This window comes from Hippocampus zosterae, chromosome 3 (genome assembly GCF_025434085.1).
Source record: "Hippocampus zosterae strain Florida chromosome 3, ASM2543408v3, whole genome shotgun sequence".
Classification (NCBI taxonomy): domain Eukaryota; kingdom Metazoa; phylum Chordata; class Actinopteri; order Syngnathiformes; family Syngnathidae; genus Hippocampus; species Hippocampus zosterae.
Window position 1 is genome coordinate 13,827,829 of NC_067453.1, and position 19,489 is coordinate 13,847,317.

At 41.9% G+C, this 19,489-nt stretch overlaps 3 protein-coding genes across 5 annotated transcripts in view; 1 reads left to right on the top strand and 2 right to left on the bottom strand.

Moving 5' to 3' along the window:
- The window catches only part of nup93 (nucleoporin 93), a 28,847-nt gene extending 13,916 nt beyond the window's left edge, over positions 1 to 14,931 (bottom strand). For 2 of the 3 annotated variants that reach the window (XM_052061669.1, XM_052061668.1), the window contains exons 1-4: positions 14,764 to 14,931; positions 12,922 to 13,104; positions 12,494 to 12,611; positions 168 to 230 (exon numbers count right to left, since the gene is read on the bottom strand). In XM_052061669.1, coding sequence (XP_051917629.1) covers positions 168 to 230; positions 12,494 to 12,611; positions 12,922 to 13,100 — 360 coding nt within the window. In that variant the 5' untranslated portion in view covers positions 13,101 to 13,104; positions 14,764 to 14,931. Of the gene's footprint in view, positions 1 to 167; positions 231 to 4,196; positions 4,788 to 12,493; positions 12,612 to 12,921; positions 13,105 to 14,763 lie in introns of those variants that run through there. The other variant, XM_052061671.1, reaches the window with a different exon arrangement.
- The window catches only part of aars1 (alanyl-tRNA synthetase 1), a 90,570-nt gene continuing 74,116 nt past the window's right edge, over positions 3,036 to 19,489 (top strand). Inside the window, exon 1 of the mRNA XM_052061645.1 lies at positions 3,036 to 3,045. The gene's annotated coding sequence lies outside the window, so the exon portion shown is untranslated. The remainder of the gene's footprint in view (positions 3,046 to 19,489) is intronic.
- Positions 16,917 to 17,932, bottom strand: steep1 (STING1 ER exit protein 1). The gene has a single exon (XM_052061821.1). The coding sequence runs from the start codon at positions 17,779 to 17,781 to the stop codon at positions 17,104 to 17,106; it is 678 nt and encodes a 225-aa protein (XP_051917781.1). The 5' UTR covers positions 17,782 to 17,932; the 3' UTR covers positions 16,917 to 17,103.

A 19,489-nucleotide genomic window follows, 5' to 3' on the forward strand; every position in this document is an offset into this window, starting at 1 on the left:
TATTAAAGCTGTTATTTCTAATTTCCCAAACTATTTTGTCATGTCAACATCTCATAATCTAAGATCACTTAGCCCTGCTAATTTCCAGGGTGCTTTATCTCAATTCCCACTTTGGCTCTTTTCTTGACCCGAGCAGAAATCAGAAACACTTGAACGCAGGCACTGACCCTGCGGCGAGATTCCTCGATGGCGGACAGCAGGGCGTTGTCCCTCTCGTTCTTCAAGAAGCCCTGTGCAGAGATGGGAAGGCAGCCGTAGAAGGCCAAGCAAGCCAAGTGAGTCGGAGAGAGGAGGAAAAACAGGGAGAATTACATTTTAGCGTGGCTGGACAAAATAATGAGACAAAACAAAAAATGTGAGTGATTGCACAGGGAATATGTGAATACTTATACAGGGAGAAATTTAGCAGACATTTTACTCTGCAGGAGACAAATCGCTGCTTATCAAGCATGTGGTGGGATTAGTGAAACCTACAGTTGCCATTTCATACAGATGAAACGGCAAGCGTTTGCACTCCGAGCTGTGCTAATTCTCCACACGCCATTTTGCAATGAGACAGCAATCAGCATAGACTCCATTTTGACATCTTCACAAAATGGATTCCCCTGCAAGACATCTCTCCCTCTCCCACGGCTCTCCCTCAGAAACCTGTACCTGCATCCAACTTGACGTGTTTTCAAGACAAACTTAGCAATCACAAGAGTGTTCGTTTGCAAGTTGCCCTTACGTAACAAATGCTGCATGCAGATGCGTATCAGGCAGCACTCGGAAAACGCGAAAGGAAAGAAAGTCAGTGACCACAGCCGAGCATATGGAGCGGCCTTTTTGAGAAAGCATCAAAATGGCAGGTAGCTGATGTGCTTTGTCCTCGGAAAGTGAGCAGAACTGTGAGCCACTGGCTGGGGTTACTATGAAAAACATCTTGGCAGGCAAATCTAAGCTGATTGGGCTTTTTTTTCCAATATGGACCTTGTAAACCACACCAATGAAAAGTATAATGTTATTTTCCCAAGCACACAAGAAATAACTTTGGGGAGGTGTATAATTAATTCACCAATAAGAATTCTGTCAAATGTGTGGAATTGATTTTTGCAGCATTGTACAGTTCAATATAACTCATATAGTACATTACATTATCTTGGAAACAGGCATGAGAAAATTCAGAAAACACTTTGCCTATCCACTGAAAATATTTTGAAATGACAAGTGATTGTATGAAAATTTTCTCGGTACTGACTGCCTCGGATCACAATTACTGGATGTAACACAATGAGACCATCAGCCTCATGACTCACTTGAAAGTGATCTAACTCCTTTCTGATCACGGCGTACTGGTATTTGAAGGTATGATTCATGTATATTCTGCACCAGACGGCTACAGTTCAAGGGATGTCATTCTCACCAAAGACCTTGCTCGGAAGCCATAAACACAAATATTTGCCATTAGTCATTGGTCAATATAAGAACTCAGGCTTAACGCGTTTCAAATGTTATGATTCTTCATCGAGAACAAACTGCTTTACTTATAAAGGTGGTAACACGCCGGATGAACCCCACTCTTGCTTTGTTACATAAATACAATGAGTCATTAAAAAAAAAAAAGTGCTAGTCAAATGGACAAACGCGTCAACGTTGGCTGAACCAAAACGAAGAGACAAAGACACACGTCTGGGCGATTTTTTATTGGCTTCGCCTTTATTTTGTCAGTTTTTCAGTCACTAAAATCAATAGATCTGCATCAGGGATATAAATTGCTTCTCCTCAAATGCCCGGAGAACGGCTGTAGTTTTCTGAATTTATGTACTATAAGCGAACACCTTGAGGCCTGATGGAAGAGCGCATCATGTGACCGCTGTCACATCATAGCTTATCTATTTAATAATCATGCCATTTTGGGTGCTATTTGCTCTTCGGTCTATGACAGACTTCATCTTGGTTGCCAGGAAGGATACGACAGCTATTCTTGAAGCTTGAAGAGGATGGCCGCTTCTAGGCAAATAAGCATTCGTGGCCTCCCATTTCCTCTCTCATCACCTCTCTTGTGTACCATATAAAAGCCACCTGCTGGTTAATTTTCCGACCATTCGTGACATTGCTTCTTTGTCCTATACCTCGCGCTCATGCCAGTGCATTCCTCAGACTCCCCTCTACCTCATTAAACGCAGAATAGAAGCAATTCCTCAGTCAATGGATTGTCAAAAAATAAATGTTATCCTCATAATGCAGGTCAGCAACTTCAGCAAGATTTTTATTCATGACCCATAATTTACAAACAACAGTTCTTCCGATGCAATTATTTTTTCAACATAATTTGTTTTCCCATAAGTAAGCAACCTCTGCTGATTGTTGGATTTTATGGAGTCCTTGCATCCCAGTGCCTTTGACTGATCGTTGAGATTTTTACAATTCACTGACATTGTGTTCTGTATTTCCAATTTGTCGTGAAGCGAACCATGGCTAAATCGTAACAGAATCTAAACAATTTTAACTCGCTTTAAAAAAGGAGCCAGACCGTGTAATGTCCTGGTAAAAAATGAGATACACTTTGGCGAGACAGTCTTTATTTAAAAACCACTCTAGTTTTATCACCGTCTTTGTGTCTGGGAGCTATCTAATTATTATTCCTGGAATTGTTGGAAGAGAAAATTATACATCTCTTACAGAAACAGGCAGTGTGAGAAGAGCTGCTCATTCGGCCAGAATCTTAAACAGCAGTGACACATTGAGAAACAGAGTGGCATCTCTGCTGCATTCCTACCTCAAATGAACTGCAATAAGAAGCAGAACCATTTTTCCGTGCGGTAGTTTTGACGCCAGCTCAATTCGCGCTACCAAAGACTCCATCGACAAGACATTTTTGGTGCCAAATGCATACTGACAACATAGCCCTTAGCAGCGACCAAAAGCACCATTGCTCTGATATGAATGCTTTGTCCTAGTTAAAAACAGTTCAACAAAAGACAATAAGAACTGAGGGTTTGTGTTTCATTTGCGGAACGTGGGAAATTGATTTTAAAATAATCAAACAAACAGTTACAAGGCATTTATATCATGTATGATTTGGTCAGTACATGATGGCTGAGAGTGACATGCCAGTCAGCCTCAGTCAGTCCAAGACTGAGCAGTTGAGAGACTGCTGATGCTTCGATTCTACCACATGGTCAGGCTCAAACTGTCAAATCAAGCCAATATATAAGAGCCTCAAGTCAAATTGTAGAAAATAAGGAAAACATATGAAGAAACATATTTGACAATTGTCAAATGGTCAACATGTTATCTAGGGTGGTTAAAGACGTATGCTTTTTTTGGATGCCCCACCCTTAGATTGTGCATCCTCAGAGACCTGCTAACCACAGAGAAACAGACACAGTCTATGGACAATAAAAGCCCAGAAGCTTTACTAGCACAACCACAGGAGAGAAAAAAAAGGCATTGTGTGTAAGGACATTATGCGGTTGGATGCTATTTAAATCAATAAAAAAATACAACAGACGGAAGTTTTGGACATTCTGTACATTTACCGCAAAGTTTGGGAATCGGTGATAGACATCTCAACACTTTTTCTTAATTGTAGGCAAAAAGTGATGCGTTCTCACATTTGTTAACAGACAGATTGGTTTTCGATGCGCCAGCTCATACAGGCCTTCTTCATTCATAGATAGTACAGAGTGCACCTAAAAGCGGCCTAGTGGCACTTTGAAGGGAAATTCAAGACGAAATGCGTTACAAAGATATTGATGATATGAGTCCGGTATGAGAACAGCGTTTAAGAGATAAAAGAAGGGAGGGCACCGCAGTCCCTGTGTGTGGCATCATGACAGTGAGAGCATAAGGTTTTCTGCGCTCACTTGCCATGACACAAAGAGCTGACCAGTGCCCTAAGTGTGCAAGGAACAAACCACCACACGACACTATCCGGTTGGATAATCATCCACCTACATTTGCAGATAGCATATGCAAGTACATAAGTTCATTTTATTGTCACCCAACATTTTCTGTCAATTACATTTTAATTACCTTGACGTTATATTGCATTTGTCAATGATCAATAATGTAATATTTGCAAAGGAAAGAGCAAGGAAGACAGACAGAAGAGGTTGTGTGCGTGTGTGTGTGTGTGTGTGTGTGTGTGTGTGAGACAAAGCAGATACCTGTCTCATAGTGTGTGCGTAGATTCATGTGTGGGCAATACTCACTCATGCTCAGTGGCTGCCCTGCAGAAAAAAGGACATGTTTGAACGTAGAAGAACATTTAAAAAATGTTTCTTTTCTTTGTCTCTGCCAGGATTTCTGGGCTTTGACAACACAGGAAAGACCAGCGTCGCCCTTCGGTTTCTTCATCCCTGAGTTTCTTCATCCCATGTCAGGAAGGGCCACGGCGGCGACAGTGGCCGCCATTCTGGGGCGTTTTCCCCATGCCCTGTCTGGCCGGCATGGCAGTGCGCCTACAGCCCTTTCCTGCCTGAAAGTAGGGCACTGACGATGAACCTCAGAGAAGTGCGTGCAAGTGGCACATCGAGACTCACTGGAGGTGATTTTATTGTCAGAGGACCATACCAATTGTAACGGCAGACAGAGGGGGGATGTATGGGAAGGAACTATGGATTCATACAGGGTATCTGTTCATACCGTCAGCTGACTCCCCCCTCCCTCAGTCACATATCCTTGCTCTCGTTCACACTCCCTCACTTCATCTAAGCGTCGCTGACAGCACTCTGCCTCCTACTTTCGTCCATCCCACTCATTTTCTTCCTTTTTTATCCATCTACGTTTCCTTTCTTCCCATCCTTCCTCCCTTTTCTCAATGCAATTACAGTAATGGATTTCCCCCTCTTGTTTGATGGCTTCCAACATCCTGCCTCGAAATGAGGCTAATCGTGCTCTTAAGGGTCATGTTTAGTTAATGAAGGGCTTCTGAGTTACATGGGGGCACACAAAGCCAACATGTTACTCTTCACACTACTTGAAGTCACACTCATCCACAGCGGCATATGGCATAGCTGTAGTCCTATGTGGAATCCAGCACAAACTGCACGTGCCGCACATGCACATTCATTCATAATACCGGGAAGAGTGTAGGAGCGAGTGTAACCGACCGTCCCTGACACATATACACACATGCAATGCATCTGACACACATGAAGTACACGCGCGTGCGCGCACACACACACACACACACACACACACACACACACAGAGTGTCGCTATGTTCATAGAGCGCCGCAAACACTCTGTGCTCAGCGAACTGGATTCGCTGCCATCACTGCTGAAGGATGAGTGTTTATGTAAAACACAGGACACAGGACGGGAAACAATGCAAATGGAAAAAAAGGAGGAAAAAAAAATCAAGAAATGGAACGAGGTTATAGAAAAAAAGGAGAGTCAGCAAACAAGAAAATGGTGAGGGGCAAATATGGGCCAGGGAGAAGTTAGATGAGGACACAGAGATGCAATGAATTGCGGTGGGACGCCATTTTTCTGCACCAGCAAGGCTCTCAGCTTTCCACGCCTTATGTTTCACTATTCTATCCATTTATCGGGTGCGCCACATTTCCTCATTTTTGGAAATTCCTCTATCATCTTAACTTCTTCATCTGCAATTACCGGTAGTATACGATTTGATGGCATAAAGAACTACGCAGCGTCTTATCTTATTCTTATTCATCCCATGGCCTAAGAGGCCGTCGGGGTGCCATGGTGGAGGTCTGGGCAGTCAGGGATCTCCAGCACTCTCGGTCCTTAGCTGTTCGTAGCAGGGTCTGGAAGCTGCAGTTAGTCCATTCCTTAATGTTGTCAATCCAGCACTTTCTCTGTCTGCCTCTTCTCCGTTTCCCTTCCACTGTCCCCTGTAGGATGGTTTTGGATAGCGAGGTATGCCTTGTAACGTGGCCATACCAGGCCATTTTGCGACGTTTTACCGTTGACAGTACGGGGTCCTGTTCTCCAGCGAGGGTGGTGACTAGCTGTCTGACATAGTCATTTGTCCGGTGTTCTCTATAAGATATATGGAGCATCCTTCTGTAGCTCTTGTTCTCAGGACAAGGACTGAATCCTGCGTTCCGTGTCTGCTGTGAGTGTCCAACTCTCACAGCCGTATAGTAAGGTGGAGAGTACCAGGGACTTATACAGCCTGACCTTCACCGTGAAGCTGATGGTATTGCTCCTCCAAATTCTGGCCAGTCTTGTCATGGCTGATGTTGCGATGCCTATTCTTGCTTTAATCTCCTTTGTGGAGCTGCCATCCTCACTCACAAAGGACCCAAGGTATTTGAAGTCCTTAACCACTTCCAGGGTTTGCCTGTTCAATGTGATGCTTGTTGGTCTTGTTTTACTGTGGCTATTGACCAGTATCTTGCTTTTCTCTGCACTTATCTCCATGCCATAAGCCCTCGCTACCTCTTCCAGTCTGGTGGTAAGATCCTGGAGTTCAGCTTCGCTTTTTCCCATAAGGTCTATGTCATCAGCGAACCGGAGGTTGCAGATGGGTCTTCCTCCGATGGATATGGAGGTGTGGAACTCTTCAAGGGCCTCGTCCATGATGTTTTCCAGAAAGACATTGAATAGGACAGGGGACAGAAGACATCCTTGGCGGACACCGATCGATGTTTTAAAAAGTTCTCCCATAGTGTTGTTAATGAGAACTGCACTACTTGAATTTGTGTAGAGTGATTGGATGACCTGGATGAGATTATTGAAGTTGTAGTTTCGGAGCACCTGCCACAGCCCCTCATGCCACACACGGTCAAAGGCTTTTTTAAAGTCGATGAAGTTGTGGTAAAGGTCATGTTGATGCTGGAGGTGTTTCTCGATGAGTAATCTGATGTTAAAGATCTGCTCCGTGGTACTCCTTTTTGGTCGGAATCCTGCTTGTTCTTCTGAAATGATTTCCTCTGCCCTGCTCTTTAGTCTATTCAGGATGATCCGTAGTAGCACCATGCTTGCATGGCGGATCAGGCTGATGGTCCTGTAGTTCTGACACTGCCTTGAGTTCCCTTTCTTAGGGATGGGAATAACGAGAGATTGTGTCCATTTTTGGGGCCATTGCTTGGTTACACAGATATTTTGACAGATGTGTGTGAGTACTTTTGTTGTCTCATGCCCTCCATATTTCCAAAGCTCTGCAGGAATGTTGTCGATGCCAGGTGATTTGCCAATTTGCAGGCTCCATACTGCCTCCTCCACTTCAGCCTGGAGTATTGGCACGTCGGCATCTTCGCTGGTAGTCTTTGTGGCGTCGGTGATTATGTTAAGGTTGGGTTTTATTGTGAAATTGTAGAGTTCCTGGCAGTACTCTGTCCATCTTCTGGTTACTGCTGTCTTTTCGGTTAGCAGAGCACCGTCCCCATCTTCTATTATTGTTGCTGTATGTTGCCGTGTCTTTGTCAGTGTCTTCAATGTGGCGTATGCTGCTTTACTGTTGCCCTGTCGTATCCCTGCATCTATGTTTTCACACTGCTCTGTGATCCACTTCTCCTTCGCTTCCCTCATCCTCTTCCTGATATTTTTGTTCACTAGAGTGTGCTGTTCTGCTGCCTCTGGGTCATCCTTCTTGGTCCTTTTTAATGTCCTTCTATGGTCACACAAATCAAGGATGTCATCTGTGACCCACGGATTCTTTTTCTTTCTAAACTTCCCCAATACTTCTGTCGCTGTTTCTACGAGTATGCTCTCCATAGTGTGGTAATCCAAAAAACAAAACTGAATTTGAAAAATGTGATTTGAAGGGAGATAATACATCACCCAGTCTGAACCACACGGTGTGATTAGACAGAGAACTCGCATACAATTTATAGTCTTCATCTAACCCTAACAAGCCGGATTTTCGCCACTGGCATGGCACGCATCATTACCGGTATTTTTTTTTAAGATAAGATAAATTCACAAATAGGCATACACATATCATGATGAATTTTGTTTTAAATCGCTATACATACACTAGGGAGTGGAGAGTATAGCTATTTTGTTAAGTGATGAAACGGCTGTCTTGATCGTCCATATGTATGTGCATTTTGGCTGCTAAGCCTACCCATTTTACTATTTCATCAAATGGTAGGCCAATTCATGTCATTATGAATTTTATGTTTGTATGTCATTATGAAAGTATTGTTTGAAATCAGGGCCAGGGCCGGTTATGGCAGGGCCACCACAACTAGGCCCAATAGGGCTATCACCCTGAAAAGGCGTAATGTTGGACCCTACCAGAGTCTTACAACTGTGATGTAGACATGATATGATTGTGCTAACATTTTTTTTTTTAATTCGGGGTTGAATTCCAACTGTACAACTTAGGAGATTGTGCTGTATATAACACAACTAAGGAGAAATTAACTAAATCAAATGTTCCCGTTGAACCTGAAGTTTTTCATCGCAACATATTTTTGACACAAACATGCAAATAAGTAACCAACACTTTAAATCCGTACTCTGGGACTCTGAAACAGCACGGCTTCCTTCAGTCACATCCTTTAATTTGTGTTCACTCAAACAGAAACATCATTTACACAGTAATTCTCTTCGGTGTATTTGTGTGTTTCACAGGAACCACAGCAGCATGTATGAGGTCATGCCTGACATACTGGGTCGAGCATGTACAAACCTGGAGAGACATGCAACATTCACATTTACTTTGATGAATTGTCTATCTAAACCATCCATACCATCTGACAAAGAAAGAGAGGGTCTGCATTTTTTTTTCGTTTTTTTGCCATTCATACATGAATATCAACAAACCTATTATGTGTAGTAGCTACTTCTTGAGGTGTCGTGGATTTCACAAGCAGTAACCAGCAGGAGGGCAATTATTGTCAAAGCAGGCTGCTAACAATTCATGAAGCATTGTTGAACAATCATAAATCTACATCTTGAAGCATTTATATTGGGCTGTGAAATAGTATTTGCTCCCTTCCTGATTTCTGTGTTCTTTGCATATTTATTGCATACAAAGGTTTCAGTCCATCTAACCAATTTTAATGTCACACAGCGATTACCCAATGAAATTCAAAATGCAGTTTCTAAATCCCAATTGAATTCATTAAGGCACAATTAAATCCACAACTACATGTCCTATGTGAAAAAGAAGAAGTAAAGGTTTTGGAGTGGCCATTCAAAGTCCAGATTTAAATCCAATTGAGATGCTGTCATGTGACCTTGATGCTAGAAAGCCCTCCAATATGGCGAAGTTGAAGAAATTCTGCAAAGAAGAGTAGGCCAAAATTCCTCCACAGCGATGTGAAAGACTCATCACCAATTAGCGCAAATGCTTGATTTCAGTCATTGCTGCCAAGAGTGGCACAGCCCATTCTTAAATTTAGAGGGCAATTAATTTTTCACATAGGGACACACAGGTTGGGATTTTTTAACTAAAGTAAATTGGCATTTAGAGACTACATTTTTGTATTTACTTGAGTTGTCTCTGTGTGATTCCTAAATTGGTTTGATGAATTGAATCTTTGTGTGTGATAAATAGGCAAATCCATTGCGGCACGCAATGCATTCTGGGAACCAAGAAAGACATGTTTTCAACAATACATTTGTAGTCGACCCTGCTATTTCCGGAGAATAGGGACCAGGCTGGCCCACCAATTTTTAACTTAATCAGCAATCTGTACATTTTTCCTGTCCAAAACGGACTTTTGTTTCCAAATAAAAAAAAGAAGAAAAAAATTTCTGGTTGGGCGTACACAACTGGCTATCAACCACACCTCTGCCCTGCATCATTTCTATGCTTCATAAATTATCATCCAATGACTTTAGTGGACATTGTTATGTGATTGTAACGGTTTTGCTAACCATCTTCCTGTAAACTGCTTGCTAAAGTGAAGTCGTGGTTTGCCTCCACATAAAGAGGAAAATATTCCAGTCAATTTGATTGTGTGTGACTGCGTGCGTGTGTGTGTATATATGTACTCCCATGCTGGTAAAAGCTAAGTGCACTCGCAGTCAATCTGCTGCTCAAAAGCACCCAGGCTAATTTACATCCGGTGTGCCAAGAGGAGAGAAAGACTGAACTGGGGAGAGGAAAACAAAAAACACAGTAGGAAAAGAATGAAATTGGATCACAGGGTTCTGAGGAGGACAAACAAAAGTAAATACAGTCTGACACGAACATTTGAAGTTGTGACAAATGGATTATCAGAATCACATTTACTGGCCAATTTGTAAAAAATACACAAGGGATTTACTTTCCCAGTTACAACCCATCCAGAGGAACATGAACTAAACAGTCACCAACAGAGGGAGACAAAACAGGGAGCCTGGCGCTTGGCTCACTCCCGATATCTGAGAGGTGAAGAGGGAAGCAGAATGGGGGGAAAAAATGGCAGACTACAACCATTTTACGAAAAGTAATTGGAGAGAAATAAAGGAACAAGCTCTGAGGAGCAACTGGTTGTGTTCAGTGTCTGTGTAGGAATATGCTGAGTCATTCATAATAGGATATAAATTCATAAAATGACAATTTGAAGAGTTTCCAACAGCAATATACTGTACTGTAATTACCAGGACTATCAGATTTTCCCCTCACTGGGTACCAGGTGGCATTGTGCTGCCTTTCATGGGTACTCGGACAGATGACTCACAATTTGCCAATGCAGATATTGTGTGGTGCGCTATGTCTCCCAAGTACAATCTCAAAATAAAGGGGTCTGAAGGAGTACTGAAGGGGTCCATTTTTGGTCTCCAAGGTACAAATGTTTGTGACGTGCATTGTAAAGTGCACAAGTGAAACAACAGGTGCAAATACGTACTGTTTATGCTAAGGAAAGGTACTCTAAGAGTCCAAATGGACAATTGTTGTACTTTTTTGTTTGCATTTAAGGCAGGCATGTCCAGTTCCGGACCTGGAGGGCCACTGTCCTGCCTGATTGCCATCTCTCCCGGCTGCAACACACCTGATTCAGATGATCAGCTCATTAGCCAGCGAACGATCCTGATTATTTCAATCAGGTGCGTTGCTCCTGGGAGAGCTGGAAAACAGGCACGACGGCGGCCCTTGAGGACCGAGTTTGGACACCTCGGATGTAAGGGTACTAGAGGTGCAACAATAAACAATAAATCCCTTGCTATTTTGCGGTTCGTTTATCGCAGCTTCAGTGCATTGTGGATTTTTTTCATACATATTCATTAAGAAAATAAAATAAATAAAAATGTTCATATACATGGAGTACAGTACTGTATATGTTGCTCTATGCGAGTCGCTGTTCTTTTGCGGCCTCTTGCGGACCGTTTGCGGACTTAAAAAAAAAAAGTTTATTGGTCGCTACTTTGCGGATTTTCGTTTATCGCGGATGGTTTTGTCCCCATTAACTGCGATAAACGAGGGATTACTGTAATCAATAATCAGATTAATAGAAAATAATTTGGGATTTTCGATTAGTCGTTTAGAACACTTTTAAATGTCAAATTGTCCAAACCCTCAGAATTTCAGCTTCTAAACAGTAAATATTCTCCAATTCCTGGAGTTCTTCATCAAAGCAGACTTGGGTTGAATTAAAAGAAAACATTTACTTTTACTTCACAGCTACAAACTTGTGACTTGTAGCCCAAAATATATGGTAAATTGAAAAATTATTATAAATTATAAATTCATTCATTCATTCATCTTCCGAGCCGCTTGATCCTCACTATTATTGAAAAAATTAGAGAAATATATAGAACCCACAAATCCAATATTCATCAAATTAAACACAATGAAATTCTACGACCTGGTTGACTACAAAATTACTCAATTAATGTATAAAGCACATAACAACCTCCTTTGCCAAAATATCCAGCAGCTTTTTGAAATTAGAGAGAGCTGTTATCATCTAAGGGGCACTGATCAATACAAAAAATCCAGAACAAGAACAAACATCAAGCAAAGGTGTGTATTAGTAATTGGTGTCAATCTATGGAATAAGCGTGAAACGGATCTGAAAATGAGCAAATCGTTGGAGGAGTTCAAAAACAAATTCAAAAGATTAGTACAAAAAACATGAATCTGAATTAAAATAGATAAATTTGATATACTTTTAAAATATAGTAATATAACTGTTTGTTCTTGTTTTGGATTTTTGATCAACTTAATTGTATTCAAGGAATGCTAATTATAATGAATATCAGAAATTTAAATAAAAAAGAAGAAAGAATAACTATATATATAAAAACCAAAAGGTGTAGAAATAGAATAGTATAGTATACACAAGGGTAAAAATATTTAATGATATGTAGTTTTTCATTTCTTTGTTTAGAAAAATGAACAATTCAGTTACATAATTAGGGGTAGGACTAGATAAGTTATTTACTTCTTCCTACTCCTTTGAGCATACAACTGTGATGTGTGTTTTTTTTTTCTTTCAACTATTTCTAATTTTCCTTTTATAATTTTTGTTTGACCTTTGTCAACCTGTTATTGTGTGTACTATATATGCTCAATAAAACAAACATAACAAACAAACAAATCACATGAATGATTAATTATGTGAAGTGGTGAAACAGACTCTCAATTGAATCCTACCTGTATGTCAGTGTCTTTAACTGGCTCCAAGGGCTCAAAGGTAGTAGCCGCACTTAAACTCTCCAGTCGTTGAGAAATATGGAATATGTCCAAACCTCTGGAACCGAGGAGGATCGACCTGAAATGTGGATTAAGGAAATTGCCCATGAATGAATATGATAGTGGGATTCAACCAAGCTTACAATGTCTTAACCTGGTTTCTAGGAGAAGGTGTAACAGACTTTGCTGGAGTTAAATTTGTGACTGTGGTGTCAGTCAGCCAAGTTAAAATTAACATGTTTACTTATATTAGACTGAAACATTTATTAAGTAGAGAAGTTATTCAGAAAAATATATTGGGAAAACTAATGAATGCATCACATGAAACGATGTCAAAAGGTAAATGACCTGTGGCTACGTTAAAGTTAATAAGCAGTCAAATTCCTTACGCTTTTACATCAGCAGCATCCTGCGATGTTCGGGTGAGTGTGCGTGACCGAAGTCTCTCCCCTGCCTGTTGGATCTCCTGAAGGTTCCTCTCAACATGTGGCAGCTCTGACACAGCCTCTGTTTCAGCAGCCAGCTGCTCGGCCTGCTGCAGCAGCTCCCCGAATCCCTCGGCATCCATGCCTCTGTAGAGTGGAATGAATGCAAAAAGACATTATAACCCATCTACCTGGAAAATAACAACAACTAGGTTTGACGGCAATGTTGGATTTTAGGAATGTCCATAAATCTTTTTTTTTAAATCATGCTCATCCTCATTAGGGTAACGAAGCTGGAGCCTATTCCTGCTGATTAGGTGCAGGAGGTGGGGTATATCCTGTATTGGTTGCCAGACAATCACAGTATTATTGACCGCGGTTCACCAATCGTCTACACTACAGGTCCTCATCCTCCCTCCACCTTTTTCTACCCTCTGCCCGTCTCAGTACAATGGGGTGCAGAGCCTTCAGTCGCTCTGCCCCCAAACTCTGGAACTCACTTCCTCCCAACATTCGTAATATTGACTCTCTTTCCTTATTCAAAACCCAGCTCAAAACCCACTTATTCAGACTTGCCTACCCGCCTTAAATCTTTCTTTATTTATTTATTATTTTATCTGTGTTTTACTATTGGTCTTGGCTGTACAGTGTCCTTGAGTGTTGTAAAAGGCGCTTACAAATGTGATGTATTATTATTATTATTATTATTACAGTACAGTATAGCTGTGAATGGTAGGACTTGTCTTTATGTGCCATGCAGTTGTCAGACAACCAGTCCAGGTAACCCGGCCGATTGGAAGTCAGCTGGAACAGGCTTCAGCTCACCCATAACACCAAAGAGGACGAAGAGCAAAAGCAAATGGATGGATGTTATGCCGACAAAAACATGCATTCGGCTGAGCTCGATACCAATAGGAGGGAAACACATACAGTGTGACATCATCTTTTAGGTGACCAAATATAAAGAATAATTTAAGGAATTTGAAGTCTTGACATACGATGAGATATGCGGCTCACTTATTTTATTTGTTTATTGGTTTGTTTATTGAACATAAAACATATACACCCTGCGATTGGCTGGCAACCGATTCAGGGTGTCCCCCGCCTACTGCCCGGAGACGGCTGGGATGGGCTCCAGCACCCCCCGCGACCCTAGTGAGGATCAAGCGGTACGGAAGATGAATGAATGAATGAATGAAAAAAACATATACAATAATAATTTGACAGGAAATAAGGTAGATAAAATAGTAAAAAGAAAGAAATCAGTCTTCATTCAACACAGTTATCAAGGTAAAAGGCCTCAACACGTTCAATCCAATTGGTATTTGATGGGAGTAATCCTATTTATGTAAACAATAGCAAGGGAGAAAACTACCATGGACGTGATGGGAACTGCATGTTAAAATTTTGGCACTTCCTAGTAAAAACAATTGAGGGAAAATTTGACATTTGCAGATGTCAACACCCTGGCAACTCAAGCGTATTGCTGTCACATTAAATTGGCACTCGCTCGCACAATACGAATGTATTGTAACATAATCAAGACCAGCAATTTCTGCCTTGTGTGCCGAAAGACAAAGGCGGTATGCGCAAACAGTGAGACTAACAAACCCTGACGACACTTTGGTCTCACTTCGATGGGTCGGCAACTTTAAGCGAGTTAGGTCTGCTATCCTGTCATTGGCAAATCGCTGTTAGCTTGCGGGCTAATGCTAACTCACATGGAGACGGTATGGCTCAAGTTCCAAATACTGAATGAACTTTTTTTTCTTGCACATAGTAGCAGGAGGACGACTATTTCTTTACCTGAGACGAATTACAGTCTGGATTCTTCGGGGAGTATTGTTGAAAAATCAGTCGTATATTCAACAGAATACAGTACTATGCAGCCTTCCGTGATGTATGTTATTTGCGCCGGCACTACAGCGGGCGAAGCTGATTGGACGAGGCAGAAGACCCGTACCGGATGTCGCACTTGCTGGCCTCTCACAATAGACATAGACAAGCTACCGGCTCTACCAGTTGGTTTCCAACAGTACTGCACAGAACCACCCAACAGGGTTTGAGAAACAATTATCAAAATGATAGCACAAGTTATTTCATACGTTCAAGAATCGCAAGACCAACTAGCACTTTTACTAAAGTGTCGTTTCATCACTGGTCTTTTATATCAGTTGTGAAATATCCAATGTACCCAAAAAAATCATATAATGTAAGTGTGGTCCGAAGAACACTAAATAAGTCACATTTCTGACGAGGCGCGGGGGCCACATGTATCGATGCCAGTCTGTGACCAGATATAACTGGCTGCTCTTTGCACATTATACAGTATTCTTACAATAATATCTGACCTAGAAAACTCCCCATGTTGTAAGGATAAAACACCAAATGCTGTATATTTTAAAAAAAAGTTGTTTTTACTTTCCAATGTCGATCGTGGAAAACACTATCTTGCACCTGTGTGAGATAAGAATAAGATGCAAGAGACAACTAATAAACAGCATCATCATCTGAGACTTAAATACAGGATGTACCCAACCTCCAGCACCCATAAAAATGTGGAAAGCTTGACTTGCATCTCATATATTACATCTAATATTATTGTCATATTATTATTGTTGTTGTTATGAAAAGCTAATGTGCTGCCGAAAAACGGAGGGGGGTTCAGAATCAGTGCAAAAATGACTCTAGAAAAGTTTGCTTGAATCTCTGCTTTGAAAAAAAAGGTTACATTTGGACTAATTTACAGTAGTTGGGTCTCAAGTCCCTGCTGACCCTTCAAGCGTAAAATTAAACCACCTAATCTTTTATGTGTGGATTTCTCATGAAAAGTCCTAAATGTTCAATCTAAATGTTTTGATTGAAACTAAACATTTAACGACCATGCAACTGATCGATTATGGTCTTCATGGAATTTAAAATGACATATCAAAGTGAGCCTCTTTGTGGCTGATTGTAGGCACTACAGGTCAAAGGTCCCTCAACTTTCATAAAACTCAGAAGTACTCGTCAAATCAAATCTCTCCAAATGTGTTTCTCCATTTGATGTAGTTATTATCATTCTAACATGTCCAAGAGTCCATATACCCAGATAAGCTGTTTTTATTTGACTGTATAAAAACACTCCTGACCTCGGTGAGCTACCAATTTCGGTACTTGCACAACATTTGGAATTCATATTTAACATGTATGCTGCATTTAAATATAGAAATATATGATCTATTGTCACGCTCCAAAATTCACATCAATGTTTGAGGTTCAGTGTGACTGTCACTGATGGTTTCAACATAAGCCACTTTGAAAATTGCCCATTCATTCATTCATTCATCTTCCTAACCGCTTGATCCTCACTTGGGTCGCGGGGGGTGCTGGAGCCTATCCCAGCTGTCTCCGGGCAGTAGGCGGGGGACACCCTGAATCGGTTGCCAGCCAATCGCAGGGCACACAGAGACGAACAACCATTCGCACTCACACTCACACCTATGGACAATTTAGAGTGTTCAATCAGCCTGCCATGCATATTTTTGGAATGTGGGAGGAAACCGGAGCACCCGGAGAAAACCCACGCAGGCCCGGGGAGAACATGCAAACTCCACACAGGGAGGCCGGAGCTGGAATCAAACCCGGTACCTCTGCACCGTGAAGCCAACGTGCTAACCACTGGACTACCGGGCCGCGAAAATTGCCCAACCCTACGTTTATTTTTATTCGAAGACTGTATCCGGTTAAGTGCTTAACATTTATCTATTGGCATCCTTGGTTTATGACAGTTGTAGTCATCACCACCTACGCTAACAAAGTACAAAAGTCATAATTACAATTAAGAGTTTCATATTTAAATCAAGTGGAAAACCCCTGCTTTCTCATCCTGTGTGAAGGCATGTAGTTTCAATTTGTGGTTTAAACACTCATTGCAAAACATCAGTGCAGCTGCCATTTGAACTCATCACCCAAAGGCATTTTCTTCACACCACCAAACAGTTTATTTGGTCAAAGTACAAAATAACATCAACAAAACCCATGCACAGTATACACTAATGCACACTGTACAGCCCTACAAAATAACACTTTAAACAAAATGTCCAGCAGAAGTCCTTTTGTATGAAGGCTGACTTCAGAAAGGGCGCGTCGTTTATCAAGCCTCGTCTACTTGAATTGATTGTCAATGAGAGTGCCTTTCATTTTGGCCCTCTTAGCCTCGAGCTCGGCCAGCTCCTGTAACCTCCTCTTGCTCATGCCCTTCCTCTCGAGCTGCTTTTCGATCACTTTGGCGTTTTGAGCATAGGAGTCGGCCACCTCTCTGGCCTCGATCTCCTCCTCCTCTTCGTCGATGGTGGACACGGTGACGGAGCTGAACTTGCCCATATCTTTCGTTCGCTTCGTCATCATCACGCGGACCTTTTTGGGAGCCTCTGGCTGCTTTTGACTGTACACGCTGGTGTTACCGATCCCCTGTCCAAATTTGACCACCGCTCCTTCCACGACGAAAGTGGCCTGGGTGTTCTTCTCCTGGTGCTGGTAGAAGAGCAGCAGGCCGCACTTGCCGCACTTTTTGCGGTATTGCCTCTCGATGCCCTTGTCTCTCTTGATGTACGCCTTCTCGTCCTCTTCCACGTTGCAAAATTTGTGCGCGTGTTTGACGACGTCGATCACCCGGGCGCGGTCTCGGGGCCTCATGGGGAGCTTCTCCAGCTGGCAGTCCAGAACCAGCACCATCTGGCCGCACAGGCAGTAGTAGACATGGAGGGGCTTCTCCCCGTCGTCGTATTCCTCTCGGTCTCGCGTGTCCGAGCAAACAACACTTCTAGAGACCACTTTCGGCATGTTGGTTTACGTTCTAAACAAAATATTGTGTGCAAATCATGCGCTATTGATTAAGCGCCATGGCGATGGCATTTTGTCAAAAGTAAAGGTTCACAACGATAACGTAATATTTCACTTCCGGTGTGCGGCACTGTAATGTTTCCTATAGGGAACCAAAGTTTTTACATTCTAAACGTTCCGGAGTTAGCCAATTTCTGTATGTTTGAATGTTTCGTTGCAGTTGCTACGTTTTAATAAAGTTTGAATGATTTTAAGTGCCCTACACACATATCATTTTCAGGCCTAATTCAAGCATTTTCAGTCTTCCGATCGAAGTCATTATAATCCAGATGCCCGTACAGCAGTTTCCCAATCTTTATTGAGCCAAGCGACACATACCTGAGGGAAAAAACCACACTCAGCAAAAACGTCACAAAAAGTGGAGAAACCGGTTAATTACTAGCGTTTAAAAACAATTAAAAATCCCCTGAAGGAAATTGAGTTTTATGTTTATGGTTTGACTTTTGAATTTAAATGTTTAAACGTTCTAAAAATATAATTATTGGATTGGATACAACTTTATTGTCAAATGTGCTCACACTCGCATTCAGGTTTGAGGACAATTTATTTCCTGGAATGAGGGGGTAAATGCCCAGAAAAGCACAGGGAGAACATGCAAACGTCACACAGAAGTGCAAGAGCCCACATCTGAATACCAGTCTCAGAGGTTTTAGGTGGGTGTTTTAACCACCGCTGAAAAAATGTCATTTAATTATTACAGTACAATACAATACATGCTGATTTATATAGCGCTTTCACAATAGCGGCAGCTGTAACAAAGCGCTTAACAAAACAGTTAAAGTAAAATAATAAACACAACACATAACATAAAACACGGACAGTCGTGCAGTCCTAGCCACTTTTCCGTCACACGCTTTGTTGTTTGAAGCAGTTTGAGATGAAAGAGGAAAGAATCAAAGTGTCCTTTAACCAGTGGATCAGAGACATCATGCTCAAAATGTGCACACGTCGGCTACAAGCTAAGTTTCAAAGTCAACAAGAAGCTGTAGCATCGTTCCCTTCTCCTGTCCCATGGAAATCCATTTCAATTCCAAGCGGCGACTCTCGGTTCCAAATACGCATCGGCGCTCTGCGCCAATGCTCCTCTCTCCTCATCCTCAACTTCAGCAGCCATCCATCCAACCGCACCAATGCCGACTGTCCAACAACGCCGACATATCCACTGAACAAAACGAGGTTGTGAAAAATGCTGCCCATTACAGGCGCAAAAAACACAAGCGCCCCAGGTCTGTCCAGCACCGACAGTCAATGGCGCCGACATTCCTCCCAATCAAAATCTGTGCTGGTACAGGCGTGCTGCCGAGAAGGCACAACCACCAAGCACAGATACTTCTCCTTTGACAAATGTCGTGGCCAAGAAACGCTGAAAACAGTGCATATGAGGTCCACATGATGAAACAACAAACAACATGTGACAAAACAAAAGACAAATACACCAAAAAGAACAAAAAAGCAAGGTTCTTAATGAAATGGCATTGCATGCTGACACAGGGAGATTGAACGGATTCTTGTGTTTCCCTGCAGTTTTCCTCTGACTCTTGCGTAGGGCAGAACTGGGTACACCTACACTAACTTGAAGAGCACTTGCCAAAGGCTGCCTACTCGGGCGCCATCTTGGAAAAAAAATGCTATTCATATATCTTCTGCC